Below are 20,018 nucleotides of genomic sequence, written 5' to 3'. Positions count from 1 at the left end.
TTCACTCCACTGAGATCTGCTGACATGCCGCGTGGGATTGACGTAGAGCGCCTCATCACCCTGGTCCAGGGCCATGGGGCTATTTGGGACACTCGCGCGGAGGCGTACCACGACCGCACGGTCAAGGAGGACGCCTGGGAGGAGGTAGCGAAGGAGCTTTTTGGAGAGGAATGGGAGAGTGGCCGAACCCGGGACAGCAGTCGGTTGGGTGAGTACTATGTTTTTTCCTGCAATTCAATGTCATCCCTATTGAAGAATTGCGGCCCTGTATGTGTCTTCCGCGCAATTGCCCAATGACCTTTTGTGGAGCAGGCGCATCACCGTGTACCATGTCATTGGCAGGGTAGGGCCCCTCATTTTAGTGAGAGGGCAGAGTTCTTATGGCATTATATTTGTATTTCCTCCAACAGTCCAAGATATAAAAACACGGTGGCGGAGCTGCCGTGACCAATTCAGGAGAGAAATGGGGGAAAAGGGACGCAGCGGAGATGGGGGCTCGTGTAAGCGCCCCTACATGTATACAAAACATTTGATGTTCCTGAAGGACATAATGGAGATGCGCACGTAAGAGATTCTGCTTTTGCATGTGTCTAATGTGTGTTCGCCCATGTCCTGTTTGCCATCGTGTTGTTGTGGGCATTGTTCTATATTCTGTTCTTACGCAGTTTTCCCATTATAGAACCACCGACAATTTGGAGGACACAGCTGAGGACACGGACATCGGAGAGTCTCTGCCACAACCTCCTGCTGCCCATGTCCTGCCCCTTAGCCCGGAGCCGGCACCCCTAGACCCCGCCCCTGTCCAGTCTGCACGGGCCGTCGCCTCTCCGGCTGAGGAGCGCCCCGTGCGTGCTCCAACTCGCCGGCGCCGTGCTCCACAGCCCTCTGCCGGTGGCCAAGTTGATAGCCGGGTACTGGAATTTCTACGCCGAGCCGCGGATGAGGACGGCAACGACTTCTTTGGGCGCAGCATAGTTCCCCTACTCCGCCTGGTCCCCATGGATCGCATGGCCCGGCTTCAAGCGTCGATTATAACCTTGATCGACGCCTCCACACCCCCCCCACAATCCAAACCACTGCTTCACGGCCAAAGAGCAGTGGCGCGGATTTGCCATGCCGGCCACCATGCCCCAATTGCCGGCAACATACCATCCAGCCACCCAGATGGCACGGCCGCACCCCTATATGCGCCCTATGGCTCCCCACTTCCCTGCCCCAACGTACCACGGACAACATCAGCACCACTATGCTGGCGAGGAACAACCTCCGCAGCTCCAGGTCCAGCATAGTGGTGCTGAAATGCCCGCGTATTCCTCCCCGGGCCACCACTACCAACACCTGTGAGTGTGTTGGTGTCGTGATAGTTGGGCGGCCAATTTGTTTTATTAAGGGATGGCAACTCGTCCTGTAATGTTGGTTACACCATGTTGGTGTTCTTTTGTTGCTACAATGTGTTTGTTTATTTTACTGGCCACACCATGTTTCCGTAGTGTGAAATACGAACACATAAAAAACATGGATGTTCATTGTTTCGATTGCGTGTTGTTTTTATTTCACACCCCTCAACACAATCTTTGCCCCACATTTCTTTTGTCTATACCCTCACACACTTCTGGCCTTTGGCCCCAATGCATGCACACGTGTTATGAGGTTTTAGTTCATCTCTCGGGGTTTGACATTGTTTGCAAGAGGTGAGAACGTTTGGGTGCAGTCATGGGCCCCGAAGCACACTAAGTACACTTGCAATTGGACTTGCCTAACTTTTGGCCGCCCATCATTCTATCTCCAGAAAGCATGTTGCCAAATGTCAAAAGTCCTGCTCAAACCCCGACAGATGTAAGCTCGCAAACCGCGTCAAGGGTCCTCATGTTTTGCGAGTCCCTAACCCAACACGAACCCCAAAAACTTCAATAAACCCTGGCCACATGTGACGTGTGTAGTGAAGCCTCCAAACAACAGACAACCCTTCAAAGGTCATCACGCCCCCACGGTACGGCTCCTGATGGGCACTCGAAATATGCCGCCAAAGTATCCCGCACTCGAAGGCCGGATGAGAGAGATTGGCCGAGAGGAATAACCGGGACAGTGTGGCTGCTGCCTGCATGTGTTAGGATATATTCTGCATCAAAGGTAGCATCATGAATGCAGCAGAAGTTATGCAGAACGACACACGCTTGTATAACACGTGTCACATTCTGCATGGACAATTGCATTGTCGTCAGAGAGACACGCCACCTGTTCGACATAATGCCAAAGGCACATTCCACACATCGACGAGCTCGGCCTAGGCGGAGATTGAAAATGCGCCGACGGTCATCCAAGCCCCTTCTCGCAAAAGGACGCATGACTTGCCTTGTCAGGACAAACCCCTCATCCACCACGATGACATACGGGATTGGGGGTCCGCTGGAGCCAGGGAGGATGGAAGGTTCCGGCACCGCCAGTCGATTATTCACGAGTCACTTCTCCATTCTTGATGAACGGAATATGCCGGCATCTGCCGAGCTTCCATACGAGCCGATGTCAACAATAGTGAAACAATAATTCGTGTCCGCCAAGGCCAACAATACCATGGAAAAATACTGCTTGTAGTTATAGTATTGCGAGCCATTGCGTGGGGGCTTTCTCACACGAATGTGTTTGCCGTCTAGGGCACCAATGCAATTTGGAAATTCACTTGCTCTAAGAAATCCCTCTGAAATTCTTAGCCACTGTTCTGTCGTGGGCTGAGGCATGACCGTGGTCTTTAACCTCTGCCACAACACGACACAGGTGGATGTGACAATGAACGAAATGGTGGTCACTCCCAAAAGAAATTCAAAATGTAACGAATGATAACTATTGCCTGTGGCCAGAAATCTAGAAATCAAAGAGAAAGAAAAAGAAAGCCACAACACATGTTAGGGGGGGCTGGTAAAACAGACAGCGTCATTGACTAAGTAATAGCAACTGCACACATACCTCAAGGTCACAAGCAGACGTTCCTCGGCAGAAATGCAGAGTCTCATGTTGGTATTCTTGTAGGTGAGACCAGAGCGAATCTGCTCAAGCAGAAGGTCAAATGTGCCCACAGACATGCGGCAGAAGGCTCTAAATTTTTCAGGATGCCGTCGTAAGTCTTCATACAGGCTATGGAAATGGCCTTTCGTCGTACGTTGGGCCATAAGTGGATGAACCCAAATGCGACATCTTACAGGCGTCTGGTGCTGCAGCATGGGTCGACGCTCCCCAAAACGACGTGAGATCATCCAGGCAAGAAGCACACGTGCCAGCGACTGAGAAGGCATAAGTGTGCCGTGCAAAGAGAATTACAACTTCAATGGAGAAACACACACTGGGGTTTCAGCAGAGGCGGAAATTAAGGTGCAAAACCTGCTTCTCCCAGCAAGCAGGGGTTGGGCCAGCTGGCCTATTTTTAGGCTGGCCTCGCATTAATCCCCTCTGCATTTTTTACGCGCGTTGCAAACGCTAGTCGTGCGCGCGTTTAAAACGCAACAACGCTGCGTATACGCAGTGCAAACGCAATGCCAACGCGCGCAATACGCAGCGTTTTATTCGCGCGCAAAACGTACACGCTCGTGTAAATGAGGCCTAAAGCCCGCATGATTAAGATGCGGCTAATGCTCCATAATTTGCAACTTTTTTGCTGTACTATTGGCGTAAAGCCTTTCTTAAATTCCCCTCATTATATTTACAGTAAATTACATTCTTAAATAAAAATGACATTTTAGGTTGGAAAAAACATTATTTTTTATTTCTTCAATTCAAGGACAACAAATGTTATTATATAATAACTGATACCCCCAATTATAAGTGTGATTTACATGATAGGTTGAGTTTACTTGATTGGACCCTTTAACAATAAATATTAATTACATGTAGTGTCAAAGTCTCTCAGATATTCATTTTTTTGGACTGCTGCTGTTACCATAGATGTTAGATAATGCATAGCGGCCGTGCTGCAGTACTGCAACTCGGCCGCTATTCTGTGACTGGAGCCAACTGCTTCCGGCATGTACGTCTGGTGCTCGGAGGACACCAGAGCAGCTGATCGGTATGTGGTCCGGGTATCGGACCCCCACCGATCATATACTGATGACCTATCCTGTGGATAGGTCATCAGTTCTCCGGTCATGGACAACCCCTTTAATAACATTGATATTTGTTAACTAAATAAAAAAAATTAAAAAAGCACTTTAAAGTGTTTTTTAAACTTTCCCACCTAGTTGGAATAACTCTTGTCCTTATCATTCCTTCCAGGCATTATCAATACTCACTAACATTACCTCAAAATTGAATGTAAGTATTTAATTCAAGTATATAGCAGCTTTGTATGTAAATATATTGCCACCGTTAATGATTTCTATTTCCTTCACCCATCTGTAACCTTCTTTGACCAACTTATGTGTGCACATTTTGATCTCCAACTGTTCAATTTAATGGTTTTTTTTTGTGTGTAATTCTTGTAGATTTAAAGGAAAACACTAGTAATACCAGAGGTTTCAATTATAATTGTTCATTAATTAGTCCAGACTCCCTAACAAATACTTTATTTGATTAAGTCCAGGGAGTGCCCAATGAAGTAAAGGACATCGTCTTTCTACAGGCAATTCAGTCAGTGAATGGCTATGCTGGATCTCCCTGCTCCTGTGGAGACCAACGCAGTCACTTAAATGTCTGCAGTACAGTTGGTGGTGTATCATAATGATACACGAGGGAGGCTGGCATTTATTTAAAAAACCAATCAAGAGTAGTTCAAATAAGAATATAAATAATAAATAATTATTTTAAAGAGGCTCTGTCACCAGATTTTGCAACCCCTATCTGCTATTGCAGCAGATCGGCGCTGCAATGTAGATTACAGTAATGTTTTTATTTTTAAAAAACGAGCATTTTTGGCCAAGTTATGGCCATTTTTGTATTTATGCAAATGAGGCTTGCAAAAGTACAACTGGGCGTGTTGAAAAGTAAAAGTACAACTGGGCGTGTATTATGTGCGTACATCGGGGCGTGTTTACTACTTTTACTAGCTGGGCGTTCTGATGAGAAGTATCATCCACTTCTCTTCAGAACGCCCAGCTTCTGGCAGTGCAGATCTGTGACGTCACTCACAGGTCCTGCATCGTGTAGGCCACATCGGCACCAGAGGCTACAGTTGATTCTGCAGCAGCATCAGCGTTTGCAGGTAAGTAGCTACATCGATTTACCTGCAAACGCCGATGCTGCTGCAGAATCATCTGTAGCCTCTGGTGCCGATGTGTCCTCGCTCGTCTGACACGATGCAGGACCTGGGGAAGTGACGTCACAGCGTGATCTCTCGAGAACATGGCTGTGTCTGCACTGCCAGAAGCTGGGCGTTCTGAAGAGAAGTGGATGATACTTCTCATCAGAACGCCCAGCTAGTAAAAGTAGTAAAAACGCCCCGATGTACGCACATAATACACGCCCAGTTGTACTTTTACTTTTCAACACGCCCAGTTGTACTTTTGCAAGCCTCATTTGCATAAATACAAAAATGGTCATAACTTGGCCAAAAATGCTCGTTTTTTAAAAATAAAAACGTTACTGTAATCTACATTGCAGCGCCTATCTGCTGCAATAGCAGATAGGGGTTGCAAAATCTGGTGACAGAGCCTTTTTAACTATCATCAGTTCACACATAGTCTTTTGGCGCTGATTTTTACACAGAAACCGCGTCTGAATCAGTGCCAAAAAAACGGCCGAAATTGCTCCCCATTGATTTCAAGGGAAAGGTATAGGCGTTTTTTTTTAAGGGGCGCTTTTCCTGCGGTTTCCGCTTCTGACCTCCCTTTGAAATGGAAAGCAGAAAAAACCTGCAGCGCTCGTTTCTGTACGTTTTTAGCTGTGTTTTTTGTGTGCGGTCCGTACTTAGATTCAATGGCCGCAGGCAAAAAACGCAGCAAATAATGCAGAAAAAAAGCGTTAAATTAATGCTGGCAGTCCAAAATTGCCTCAGAAGTCGATGCAGACTTTTTTTTGCCTACACAAACTGTGAACAGGGCCTTATTAATTATTTATTTATTTATTTATTTATTAATGTATTATTTATATTCTTATTTACACAACTCTTGCCTGTTCTTTTTTGTTAAAAAAAATTCTGATTCACACCAGAAATATTTAAAGAGGCTCTGTCACCAGATTATCAAATCCCTATCTCCTATTGAATGTGATGGGCGCTGCTATGTAGATAACAGCAAAGTTTTTAGTTTTTTTTTAAAACGATCATTTTTGCCCAAGTTATGAGCAATTTTATATTTATGCAAATTAGCTTTTCAATGGACAACTGGGCGTGTTTTCTCGTATTACCAACTGGGCGTGTATTGTGTTTTTACCAACTGGGCGTGTATTGTGTTTTTACCAACTGGGCGTTGTGACTAGAAGTGTATGACGCTGACAAATCAGCATCATACACTTCTCATCGTTCCCACCCAGCTTCTTTCACTAAAGACACACAGCGTGACGTCACCCACATGTCCTTCAAGCTTGTCGTCGGACAAAGAAGATACATCGGCTCCAGGCGTCCAAAAGGTTAATATGCTCATCTCTAGGGAGTTTACTATGCTTACCTGACACGGTGATGCTGCTGCAAATTCAACTGTACGCCTGGAGCTGATAAGTCTTCTCTCTTCCGACACCAAGGTTGAAGGACCTGTGGGTGACATCATCATTCCCAGCCAGCTTCTTTCACTGCAGACACAGAGTGACGTCACCCACAGGTCCTTCAACCTTGGCGTCGGAAGAGAGAAGACGCATCAGCTCCAGGCGTACAGTTAAACTTCCTTATATTGGAAATAGTTGATGGAAGTCCATTCCTACGACTTTATAGCAGCGCTCTGGCAAAGAGGAGCATTTTTTTGTTTTATACGCTCTACTGCATTATTAACCCCATGGAATCAATTATTAATACATTAATAAATGCTATTACATGATGAATTGATAAAATAAGTATCTGTTAGTAAATGTGCCTTATGTGCTTACCATATTTTTATTTTCTGTGTATTTGTATATTACTAAAAACTATAAATGAAAGAAAGAAAATAGAACATGTTCTGTGATAGTGAAGAAATAATTCATCTATATTCGTGTTGTAGGTTGCAGAGCAGGTGATTTGTGAACTGCACTCCCTGCTTCCGGTTCTGAGCCCAGCGCACTTGCGCTCTCTATCCACCTCTCTATTGGCCAAAGCATGCCAGTGTCTACGTCCTTCTCTGCCTCTATTGACGGCTGCTCAGAAGGCGGCTTTAATGCAGTCATTACGGGTATGATGTTTACCACATATCATGAATGCTTATAGAGATCAGGCACGCAAGTTTTTTATTTCTTCTGTGTGATATTTGCAACAAGGTTCATGTACTCTACGAAGGACACGTCTCTGATACATATGGGCATTAGGGGTAAATGTTAGTCAGGCCACAATTCTCGTGTTTCACAATCCATGTATTGCTAATTCTAAGCATGAAAAGGCCATGTTGCATGATGCTTATGATGGGCATAATAAATGCTCTATCCTTAAAATCTATGTTCACTTTACAACTCTTAGCGAGAAAGAGGAAAAGCTATCGTATGTGAGCTGTAGGCATTGTATCGTATTTATCAGATACCCCTTTTAAAAATACTTTCCATAACATGGTCCTATAGTATTGTTATGAAGTCAAAGCCCCCAAATAATAGTGGCAGCCACTGTGACCCCATCACATTGCCAGTCAAACCCCCCATAACAGTGACTTCCACAGTTCTACCCTTCAAGTGCCACCCACAGCACTATATAACATTACAGTACCAGCTATAAATGTGGCAACCATCCACAATTCTCCATAACAGTGCCAGACACAGCGCCTTATTATAGTGCTAGCCAGCAAAAGTGGAGTAGTAAAGGTGCTCCCATAGCAATGCCATCCGTACAGTGGCCCATAACTTTGCCATCAAAGTGTCCCTATCACAGTACCAGTCACAGTGCCACTATATATTCATAGTGCACCCATAAAATAGTGCCACCCATTAATAGTTTGTCAGGTCAGGAAAAATTAGCATTTAATCTTTACTCTTTACATTCTATTTTTACTACTTTTATAAAATAATCATAACTGAATATTTTTCTGTCAGTTACTGAATATGGTTAAAATGTCATTAAGGCTTATTTCTATTATGTAAATGTTTTTGTTTTTTTTCATGTAGCGACATATCCAAGATGTTGAACTCTGGCCTGAACAGTTCTCCTGTCTTCTTCCCTTTGCGCCATTGAAACTGTTGCATTTAGACACACAAATACTACTGCGGAACATGAGCCTGTATGGAGAAGTTGCCTGGATGCCACAGCAGGTACCAACTGACCACGGGAGCTATAATGCACCTAGTAAAAACAGATTCTCCTATTACTCAATACTTTTGTGTTGTAAATATCAAAAATGAAGATAGTAAGAATTATCCATCCCCTAGGAGACAAAATTATTTGCGATATTGGAAAGCTTCATCTCCACCCTACTTGCTCGTATTCACTACAAAATAAAAGATACCCTCCGCCACACAACATGGTACCTAGACAGGGAAATTAGGGGTGACCCACCCCTGTGAATAAAACAAATGTAAGCGCCTTTTGGAGCACGCATAGACACACAGTCAACCCTCCCCTCTTATTAGATATGTTTTGGGGTTTTTCAACATGCAATTTCTCCATGCGTAGGATCTACTGTCCAAACAAAGATATACGTTCCGTAATTTGTTTTAATAAGTGTAATATATTTTATTAAGTGGCTTTAAAATTGCAAAGTGTTAAACAGGACCTGTCAGAAGGACCATAACTAATTTACATTTATTGATAAGAGAATTCATTGGGTCACAGTGCTAGATAATATCTCACACAATATCATGAGGTTTGCCACACTTGATCTTCCTATTCACTGCTTTTTGCATGAGCACCATCAAATTGTTATACCTGTTTAGTGACCACCTCTTTGTGACACAGCAAACAACTGCCTGGTTAAGACACAGTTCACACTTTGTAGTATTGATGTTATTTTGTGCATTTTAATTTTAAGCCAAAAACATCAGTCAAGCTCAATGGAAGAAGAAGTAAATTTAAAGCTTTACACTTTTTATCCTTTTTGGTTCCTTTCCCAGTTATAGCTGCAGAAAAAATAGCATGTGAAACTGGCAAATGTTAAGTGTTGAATTGATGGCCGTTACCAACACCCCCACCCCCAACCCAGCTCTACTGAACATAGATCATAGTTAGTTGTATTTGTCAAAGTCCAGATGACTTAAAGTGAAATCTCAGGTTGGGGGGGGGGGGGGGATATTGTACTGGTGCAATGTGGATTATTGTTGAAAGTGGCACCTCAATATTTCTAATCCAAATAACATCATCCTATAAAGGGCATCAATATGAGTTGGAATGTATTGACATAATAAAATGCATTTGTTCGGGATTCTGTTGGTGGCTCAGATTAGAGATGGTAAGCTCTGTTACTAACCTCAATGAATAGTAAAAAAGAAAAAAAAAATGTTCGTAAATATATTGATTGAAGTTTTATTTTTATTGAAGATCGTAATGTATCGCTGTGCTGTTATCTTTTGTAACAGACTCAATTTCTTTGGCGGAAGATTCAGGCTGGTGCAAATCTGACCAAGAATACAATCCTGTAAGTGTATGTGTAATGTGATAAGATGCCCTCCAGGAGGAGCACTAAATGTTACGTTGACGATGAGCTGTTGTGTAATTTACATCTTATCTGTAGGCCTAGGGTTGCTATAAAAAAAAAAGTAATATCCTTTCCCTATTAATAGCAGTCTTGGAACCCTGGCTAATGGAATTGAATGTGACAATCTGCAGCAACTAAACACCCTATCGGAAATCAGAGATGTGGTTAAGTATCTCCAAGGGATCCCAAGTGGTCTGCGAAAAAGTCTTGTAAGAAATGGAGTTTGATTTAAAAAAAATACAACTTAATTTTCAGTTTTCTTTCATTAAGATTTTATTCATTTATATTTCATAGAGGAAGTGCATATTGGAGGAAATTCAAAAGCGTCCTGAGCTTTCCTGGGAAGACACCGGCTGGATGGGACCTGAATTTATTACTGATCTCCCGTAAGTGCATAACACCAATACTAAGGCATTTAGATATCAGGTCGAGATCTTCAGCCACTGTAAGGACCTGTTCACACAAAGTTTTTTTGCAGGCAGCTTTGTTTTTCGGGCACGGTCATTGAGAGCTGTGGGCAAAAAATGCAGCGAAAAATGCTCTCTCGGCTTCTTATTGATTTCAATGGGACGTCAGAGGCGGAACCGCGGAAAGAAAGAGCATGGGACTTTTTTTGACCGCACAAAATCAGCATGGAAAAACTCTTTGTGAACTGGGCCTAACAAACTTCTGTTGAAAAATGTATTAAAATAGATTCTTAGAGATTGCTTTAATGTGTAAATAAACACAGCACCTCCATCTTAAGATCACAGTTTTAGTCAGACCACCACTTTAACAGATACATTACATTTCATAAAACTTCTAACATGTCATAGAGACGTGAGGGTCCAGGTTCTGACACCCCCATTAATTGCTAAAATGAAGGGGTACAAGAGCACTGTTTAGCACTGTGCCCTTTAGGCTCCCATAGGCATTTGTCAGGTATCTGAGGAGAGTCCTGTATGGACTGTAGGAAGGAAATCGAAAACCTGTTCACAGTTCTCCGAGCAGAGACAACCAATGCAGACGGGAGCCGAAGGCGCACAGTGCTCAGTAGAATGCTTGTAAACCTTCATTATAACATTTGGTGGGGTTATCAGTTCCTGGTTCCTACAAATCAAAACTTCCGACATGTTATTTCTTTTTTGTAAAATGTTATCTACTATAAACCAAAAGATGCAATAACACTTTTGTGATCAATCGGTTGTCAGACAGGGATAGATTTAGAGAAACATTGATAGTTAAATAGTGAGACTTTGAATATAGATAAACAGTGTCTATAACAAGAATATATATTTTGCTCAACCTATGTAACTGGAGAAGTACATATAGTGCTCCTGTGTTTGTAATATACTTTGCGTTTATAATAGGTCCTCGAGATCTCATCTCTTAGGGTATGTGCACACGCTAGCTGTCATTTACGTGTGAAAAGACAGACTGTTTTCAAGAGAAAACTGCTGCCTCGTTTCACACGTAAATGCTCCTCCTCGCATTTTGCGAGCCGCCTGAGACGCTCGTAAATCTTGAGCTGTGCTTCATTGAGTTCAATGAAGAACAGCTCAAATTACGTGGCAAAGAAGTGCCCTGCATTTCTTTGCCGAGGCAGTCCATTTACGCGTCGTCGTTTGACAGCTGCACATGAATTACAGGTCGTCTGCACAATACGTCGGCAAACCCATTCAAATGAATGGGCAGATGTTTGCCGACGTATTGGAGCCCTATTTTCAGACGTAAAACGAGGCATAATACGCCTCGTTTACGTCTGAAAATAGGTCGTGTGAACCCAGCCTTACACTTCTCAATGCAGTGTATATACAGTGAAGGAAATAAGTATTTGATCCCTTGCTGATTTTGTAAGTTTGCCCACTCTCAAAGACATGAACAGTCTAGAATTTTTAGGCTAGGTTAATTTTACCAGTGACAGATAGATTATATTAAAAAAAAAACAGAAAATCACATTGTCAAAATTATATATATTTATTTGCATTGTGCACAGAGAAATAAGTATTTGATCCCTTTGGCAAACAAGACTTAATACTTGGTGGCAAAACCCTTGTTGGCAAGCACAGCAGTCAGACGGTTTTTGTAGTTGATGATGAGGTTTGCACACATGTTAGATGGAATTTTGGCCCACTCCTCTTTGCAGATCATCTGTAAATCATTAAGATTTCGAGGCTGTCGCTTGACAAATCGGATCTTCAGCTCCCTCCATAAGTTTTCGATGGGATTAAGGTCTGGAGACTGGCTAGGCCACTCCATGACCTTAATGTGCTTCTTTTTAAGCCACTCCTTTGTTGTCTTGGCTGTATGTTTCGGGTCATTGTCGTGCTGGAAGACCCAGCCACGAGCCATTTTTAATGTCCTGGTGGAGGGAAGGAGGTTGTCACTCAGGATTTGACGGTACATGGCTCCATCCATTCTCCCATTGATGCGGTGAAGTAGTCCTGTGTCCTTAGCAGAGAAACACCCCCAAAACATAATGTTTCCACCTCCATGCTTGACAGTGGGGACGGTGTTCTTTGGGTCATAGGCAGCATTTCTCTTCCTCCAAACACAGCGAGTTGAGTTAATGCTAAAGAGCTCAATTTTAGTCTCATCTGACCACAGCACCTCCTCCCAATCACTCTCAGAATCATCCAGATGTTCATTTGCAAACTTCAGACGGGCCTGTACATGTGCCTTCTTGAGCAGGGGGACCTTGCGGGCACTGCAGGATTTTAATCCATTATGGCGTAATGTGTTACCAATGGTTTTCTTGGTGACTGTGGTCCCAGCTGCCTTGAGATCATTAACAAGTTCCCCCCGTGTAGTTTTCGGCTGAGCTCTCACCTTCCTCGGATCAAGGATACCCCACGAGGTGAGATTTTGCATGGAGCCCGAGATCGATGTCGATTGACAGTCATTTTGTATGTCTTCCATTTTCTTACTATTGCACCAACAGTTGTCTCCTTCTCACCCAGCGTCTTACTTATGGTTTTGTAGCCCATTCCAGCCTTGTGCAGGTCTATGATCTTGTCCCTGACATCCTTAGAAAGCTCTTTGGTCTTGCCCATGATGTAGAGGTTAGAGTCAGACTGATTAATTGAGTCTGTGGACAGGAGTCTTTTATACAGGTGACCATTTAAGACAGCTGTCTTTAATGCAGGCACCAAGTTGATTTGGAGCGTGTAACTGGTCTGGAGGAGGCTGAACTCTTAATGGTTGGTAGGGGATCAAATACTTATTTCTCTGTGCACAATGCAAATAAATATATATAATTTTGACTATGTGATTTTTTTTATTTTTTTTTATATAATCTATCTCTCACTGGTAAAATTAACCTAGCCTAAAAATTCTAGACTGTTCATGACTTTGACAGTGGGCAAACTTACAAAATCAGCAAGGGATCAAATACTTATTTCCTTCACTGTATATGTACAATTTACAACGTTTGAGCCTTGTTTTCCCTGACATCTGGCATTGAGGAACAGTCAAAAGGCCCCCGTACACTATAGTTTGTCAGCGGATCTCGGGTGTATGATTTGTTCTGGTAGTGAATGGCTGGTGGTATATATTAGGCTTGAATTTTTGTTATATTGTTAGTGTGGTCATTTTTGAAAGAGTGTCATAGGGCGGGTGGCCAGGACCCGTTCTCCTCCCTGCGAGGGAATATAACTTGTTAATTTAATTCTCTAATACTTGAGTCAATGATAAGAAGTACGTTTGTACGGTTTTTGGAATTTAGGGTATTGCAAACCTAAAATAGTTTATATCTGCAAGACCAACCCTATGAGACCATTATTCTATTATTTTTTCAGAGTGAAACTGATTGATAGACTTTCTAATGAATCAATAAAGTTATTCTTGGAGCATGCTCATAAGTACCCGAAAAGTTTCATGGAACTACCCTCTCATAAGAAATCTATACTAGCTCAGAGAGCTCTTCATATCTTGGTAAGTGATCATAACAGGTCTTTTTGGTGTATATGTGTACAGAAATGGGAATATTTAAATGATTTTATGTTTCAATAACGACTTTAAAACTAAGTAAATAAAAAAAGTTTGCCAGAGATAGCTTTGCATACAGATACAAATATTATTTAGATATATAATATAGAATATATATATATATATATATATATATATATATATATACATACATATATATAAAATAATAATAATTATATATATATATATATATATATATATATATATATATATATATATATATATATATATAGTTATATATACATACTAATGTACAAAAGCTGTAGTCTGAATATACACTATATGTTAAGGTTTTTTTGAAGAAACATAAATGTAAGGTATTTCCATCTAAGACAATTTTTTGGCTCATTTTGAAACCTTTTAATGTAATATATGGTGTATGGATCTCATAGATGTCTGATGATACTATAGAGCAGCTTCATAGGTTAGCTAAGGCCAGAATAAAAAAAATAATGGAAGAACTGTGAATTTTGGTGGAAATTAATGAAAATTGCCTTGTTTCTAGCATATCCCAATATATGGAGAAATAACTACACAAGACCTAGACCTCTTGGGACCTTTAGTTGGATTTATTGGAGAAGAAGACATTTCCCGCATCAATAGGAAACATTTACTATTCCACTTGGAAGAGCTGAAGTCATACTGTCTGTCTGTGGAATTCAGTGGACATCTTGGACAGATATTAATTGAAGATGATATGTTGGGGTATTTACTGTACAACTTTCCTTTGTTCCTTAATGAAAACATTGCAGAATGCATCAATATCCATTAGATATGTCTTAATTGTACTATCTTGTGGCCATATTTACCCAGGAGAGCTGACACTTCAAATATGGTGGTCCTAAGGCAAGACTTACGTACACATGAACATTTTGGTAATAAACCAGACATGCAGCCTAACAATCATATGATTGTCTGAGCCGGACATCTGCCCGCCGATATATTCTGCTAGGATAGAAGCAACCATAATGGAAAATTGTATAATGAGATTTTCTATTCTGTTCTGATCACCATTTACAGGCTAACTGTAATCAACCAATTCAGAATTACTGCTTTTCTTTCAATATTCATTTTTCATTACACTATTGCCTATGTTTCTCAGTGCTGTGCGCCTTTCTCATAATTTGTTATGGGTGATAAGGATATATACATGGACCATTTAATATTGTACCTATTACTGTCCTTCAGGCATCCCACTCATTGGACACATACACATATGCAACAACTGGGAAGATTGATCTTCTATTTATCACCAGAAAACATTCCTTTTGTATCCAAGGTAATAGCCTAAAGTTGTTGTATGATGATGTCTTTGTGTTTCTGGTACTGCCACCAATAACAATATACAGGGTGGGCCATTTATATGGATACACCTAAATAAAATGGGAATGGTTGGTGATATTAACTTCCAGTTTGTGGCACATTAGTATATGGGAGGGGGGGAACTTTTCAAGCTGGGTGTTGACCATGGCGGCCATTTTGAAGTCGGCCATTTTGTATCCAACTTTAGTTTTTTCAATGGGAAGAGGGTCATGTGACATCAAACTTATCGAGAATTTCACAAGAAAAACAATGGTGTGCTTGGTTTTAACGTTACTTTATTCTTTCATGAGTTATTTACAAGTTTCTGACCACTTATAAAATGTGTTCAAAGTGCTGCCCATTGTGTTGGATTGTCAATGCAACCCTCTTCTCCCACTCTTCACACACTGATAGCAACACCGCAGAAAAAATGCCTCCCGATCTGACCCCCTTAGACTTTTATCTTTGGGGTCATCTGAAGGCAATTGTCTATGCTGTGAAGATACAAGATGTGCAGCAACTGAAACTACGGATACTGGAAGCCTGTGCTAGCATTTCTTCTGCAGTGTTGCTATCAGGTTAAAAAAAAACTTTTCACATTTTTCCCCAAGCACAATGTAAAAAAGAAACAAAATTGGTATCACCACGTCCGTACAAGTCAGAGCTTTTACAATATACCATTATTTAACTCGCACGGTGAACAGCATAAAAAAAATTACAATTTTAAAACACCAGAATCTTTGTTTTTTGGTCACATTAGCACTCATATTTTTTTATAAAAAGTGATAAAAGAATCGTATGTACCAAAAAATGGTACCAATAAAAACTACAGCTCGTCCCGCAAAAAAGTAATCCCTCACGCCGCTCAATCGACCAAAAAGTAAAAAAGTTATGGCTCCCAGAATGTGTTGAAACAGAACAATTTTTTTTTAAACAAATAGTTTTTTCTTTGTAAAATTAGTCAAATATAAAAAACCTATATAAATTTGGTATTACCATATTCATATTGAGCCGTTAAGTTGTCGTTTTCACCACACGGTGAAAGCTGTAAAAACTAAAACCAAAAAACAATGGAGGAATTTAATTTTATTCCAATTGCACCCCACAAAGATTTTTTTTTTCCGTTTCCCAGTACATTATATGGCACTTTAAATGGTGCCATTAGAAACTACAACTCCTCCCGCAAAAAATAAGCCCTCACACCACTCTATTGACGAAAAAATAAAGTTATGGCTCTTGGAAGGCAGGAAGTAAAAAACTAAAACGTCAAAACGAAAAATGGCTGGGTCTTTAAAGGGTTAATATGCATTAAACGAAAAGCCTCAATGGTTCATTGTGTGGCCAGGCTATGAATATTGTATTAGTTTCCTAACATTCTTACCCTTAGGCTGGGTTCACACGACCTATTTTCAGGCGTAAACGAGGCGTATTATGCCTCGTTTTACGCCTGAAAATAGGGCTACAATACGTCGGCAAACATCTGCCCATTCATTTGAATGGGTTTGCCGACGTATTGTGCAGACGACCTGTAATTTACGCGTCGTCGTTTGACAGCTGTCAAACGACGACGCGTAAATGGACTGCCTCGGCAAAGAAGTGCAGGACACTTCTTTGCCACGTAATTTGAGCTGTTCTTCATTGAACTCAATGAAGCACAGCTCAAGATTTACGAGCGTCTCAGACGGCTCGCAAAATGTGAGGAGGAGCATTTACGTGTGAAACGAGGCAGTCTGTCTTTTCACACGTAAATGCCTCTCATCGTGTGAACATACCCTTACACATCTAGACACAACTACTTAGAAATTGGGTGAATGCAAAAACATTGTTTTTATTAAAACCACTTTCGTTGATGTAATAGGATGTGTTGGGAAGGGATACTCTGGAATGGCTGCTGGAGAGTCAGAGAGATTGGGAAGACAGTGAGATTGGGAAGATCTGCACCAGTCAAAGCCCTCTTATTCACGACCGGACAAGGAGGAACAAGATATTCTTGGCCTCCTCTATGACAAAAAGTGGTTTTAGAGGCATCCGAGGTAAGATACTTTGGGATAGCTGCCTTTATCGTCTATAGTAGGAAATTAAAACATAGATACCAGTGTACTGATTAAATGATCAGGGCCTTAATGTAGCAATTATAATGTTCTTATTATCAGAATACAAAAAAAAAAGGAAATTGATCAATAAGAATATTATTTTGAGTTTGATTTTAATGAGGGGCAGAAGGGTAAATGTCATATTTATGTGTATTCATATTTGTATTGCTGTAGTAGGATGTAACATTACTGTTCCTATCTCCATAGAGCCTATTCCCAGTTGTGAGGACATGAGGGTAACGTTCCCCTCAGCATGGGTCCCCTCTCAGATAAGTGGCATGGCTTTGTCAGAGTTTGAAGGCTGTTTGGGGATTATCACTCAAGATTTGAGTTTTTCAGTTGATCAGGCAAAAGCTGCTCTAGCAAAGGCAAAGCAGGTAAAATGCTCATTTTATGAACCTCACGTCTAAGATCAGGTCTTCAGTTTTACCTGAATTGTAATAAGCTATAATCTCAGACTGTCTACCCGGCCTTACCAGAATTACCGATGATTCTAAGCCAAATCTGTGTGCTGAAATGTCAAGTGTGGCCAGCAGTGGTGTTGGTCTAATAAATCAAATTAGCTTAAATGAACAAGAAAGCAGGACAAAATAAACTACCGCACATCCAGCCAACAGACAAAATATCACAATTTTATTCATACACATGTACAAACCGCAATCCATGATAAGATCCACCGTAAGGTGTATATTAGTCTCCAAACATAATATGACCTGCTGGACCTATACAAGCTGCAGATATTTTACAGCAATACCAATATACAATATATCAATGTGCACATACCCAACCAATAATGCGTTCCAGAGTGGATGTAAGTTTGGCAGGGGGATAACACCAAAAAACCCAGGCCCGAAACATAACGCCAGGAAAGACCTTGCGTCCTCAGGGGTACAAGGGGGTCTTGGCGATATGCGTGGGCAGGATTTTTTGGTGTAAGTCGCCCTGCGAAACTTACATTGACTCTGGACCGCATTGTTGCTTGGGTATGTGCTGTATTATAATGGATGTCACATTGCTGTATTGTATATAAGTGGATGTAAAACATTAACAGTACTGTAATTCGGCTCCCTTAGAAATCTATTGACTGTTCTGTATCACTGTGTGCCGAAGATTTCATAATGAGGTATACTGAGGCTTTTTATCACAGAATATAGAATCCGTAAGAAGAAAAATTAGGCATATTCCATAACATGTTACATTACAGAGGTATTTTCCCCTAGTTTCATTGCTTCTAGAGGAACATACACTGCAGTATGGAGCCACCATGTCTACAGGTCCATAACATTGAATAGCAGGGACTCCGTGTGCAACTGTACAAGCTTGTTTGGAAGTATTTGCTGGGTAGGGTTCTACTACATTTTGGTTCCTGTACTCAGAAAACATGTTATAACGTTGGTGTTTTTTATAACATAGTAATTTAATGTAATCTGAGCATGCCAGGTGACTATAATCATTTGCTGTCTATGAGGTATAAGGGAAGGACCTTGATAATGTTGTATAATATAATAAGAAGGGAGGCTTAGGAAATATACATGGAAAGCCTCTATAAGTGGCAATAACCGTAATTGAATATGACATACGGTATGTTAACATTTTATCATAGACATGAAGTAACTGAGACAAACTGACAGCTATGTCCACCATAAACATGCCCGTTCATGTCATGTTATTTCTGTAATGAGAGCGAGATAAGCAGCTACCAGATATAGCTGGTGCTGCGTATCTTAGGGGAACAATACAATTAGATGGGTTCTAATTGATTCCCCCCCCCCATGGCAGGTGTTGGGGGATGATCTAAGCAGTCACCACAGACATAAGATTGTTGGCGAATCTACCAACCAAAATCTCATGTCAATAACCAACTTTAGCAAATAAATATCCAATTGAGACAGCAACAGACTTGATATGTTGTTAGGGTGCACATACTCACATGAGATGGTCTCTACTTCACCAAAAATGTCCATAGTTGTAGTTTAGGAAACAGGATCCATTCTCAATGAATTTTTTTTATTGCGCCCATCATCATCGTACAAAAAATAGAAGCAACATTTTGACCCGTTTCAGTGGTTTAGTCTTTTTCAAGCTTTAGTCTCGCAATACACAGGCCAATAATTGCTTTACTACTCAATTAATCCAATCTGACAGTTGGCTATGCTCATTATTGCACATGTCATTTTGAAACGTATTGTAAAATCTTTGCCTGATGTCATCAAAACTTTCCTATGAAGCAAGGGTAAGGTCTTTTCAACTACTTATTTACCAATTTTGCTAGGTGTCTGACACCTCTAAGATACAAATGGGAATATTAATCAAAACTAGTGATGTTGCCCATAAAGAGCTCTCATAGGGCTGACCCTTGCACAGACACAATCCATTACTTCATTAGTAACTAGCAAGTTATTTGTGCTAGCTAGGCATCCGAAAACTTCTGTGTTCAGTTTTCATGCCACTCATTGCTGTTTGTGTCATAGGTGTTTGGTCCAGTTAAAACTTTGAATTCGGCACAAATTCTTCAGCTCGGTCACCTTGTCACTTACATGACTGAGAAAGACCTGAATGAGATCAACATAACAGACTGGGGAGTTGTCTCTTTTCTGGGCAGGATGGAAAACTGGACATGGAAACAGGTCTGACAACTAAAGCTGGTTGATAAGAGATTGATAATGATAGTTTTAAGTATTGTTTCGTTTTCCAGTTTTATTGTCATCACCAGGGGCGTAGCTAAAGGCTCATGGGCCCGGGTGCAAGAATTTAGCTTGTGCCCCCCTACCCCTCCCCAACACCACCATCATCAGACCCCTGCGCGCGCCTATGCCCAGACGCCTTGCCAAACAGCCCCCATAGTATAAAGCCCCCACACAGTATAATGCTCCCATAGCTACCCCCACACAGAATAATGCCCCATAACGTATAATGCCCCCCATAACAGCCCCATACC

General features: G+C 41.4%; 1 protein-coding gene across 1 annotated transcript in view; it reads left to right on the top strand.

The window, feature by feature from the left end:
* STRC (stereocilin) overlaps positions 1-20,018 on the top strand; it is a 91,122-nt gene that overhangs the window by 59,111 nt on the left and 11,993 nt on the right. Inside the window, exons 12-23 of the mRNA XM_075855254.1 lie at positions 4,261-4,299; positions 7,113-7,280; positions 8,197-8,340; positions 9,601-9,659; positions 9,805-9,928; positions 10,014-10,105; positions 13,496-13,631; positions 14,191-14,390; positions 14,874-14,964; positions 16,846-17,020; positions 17,288-17,457; positions 19,552-19,707. Of these exons, the coding sequence (XP_075711369.1) occupies positions 4,261-4,299; positions 7,113-7,280; positions 8,197-8,340; positions 9,601-9,659; positions 9,805-9,928; positions 10,014-10,105; positions 13,496-13,631; positions 14,191-14,390; positions 14,874-14,964; positions 16,846-17,020; positions 17,288-17,457; positions 19,552-19,707 (1,554 nt within the window). The remainder of the gene's footprint in view (positions 1-4,260; positions 4,300-7,112; positions 7,281-8,196; positions 8,341-9,600; positions 9,660-9,804; positions 9,929-10,013; positions 10,106-13,495; positions 13,632-14,190; positions 14,391-14,873; positions 14,965-16,845; positions 17,021-17,287; positions 17,458-19,551; positions 19,708-20,018) is intronic.

This window comes from Rhinoderma darwinii, chromosome 3 (assembly GCF_050947455.1).
Source record: "Rhinoderma darwinii isolate aRhiDar2 chromosome 3, aRhiDar2.hap1, whole genome shotgun sequence".
Classification (NCBI taxonomy): domain Eukaryota; kingdom Metazoa; phylum Chordata; class Amphibia; order Anura; family Rhinodermatidae; genus Rhinoderma; species Rhinoderma darwinii.
Note: the sequence above shows the minus strand (reverse complement) of the source record. Positions and strands in the feature narration are given on the sequence as shown.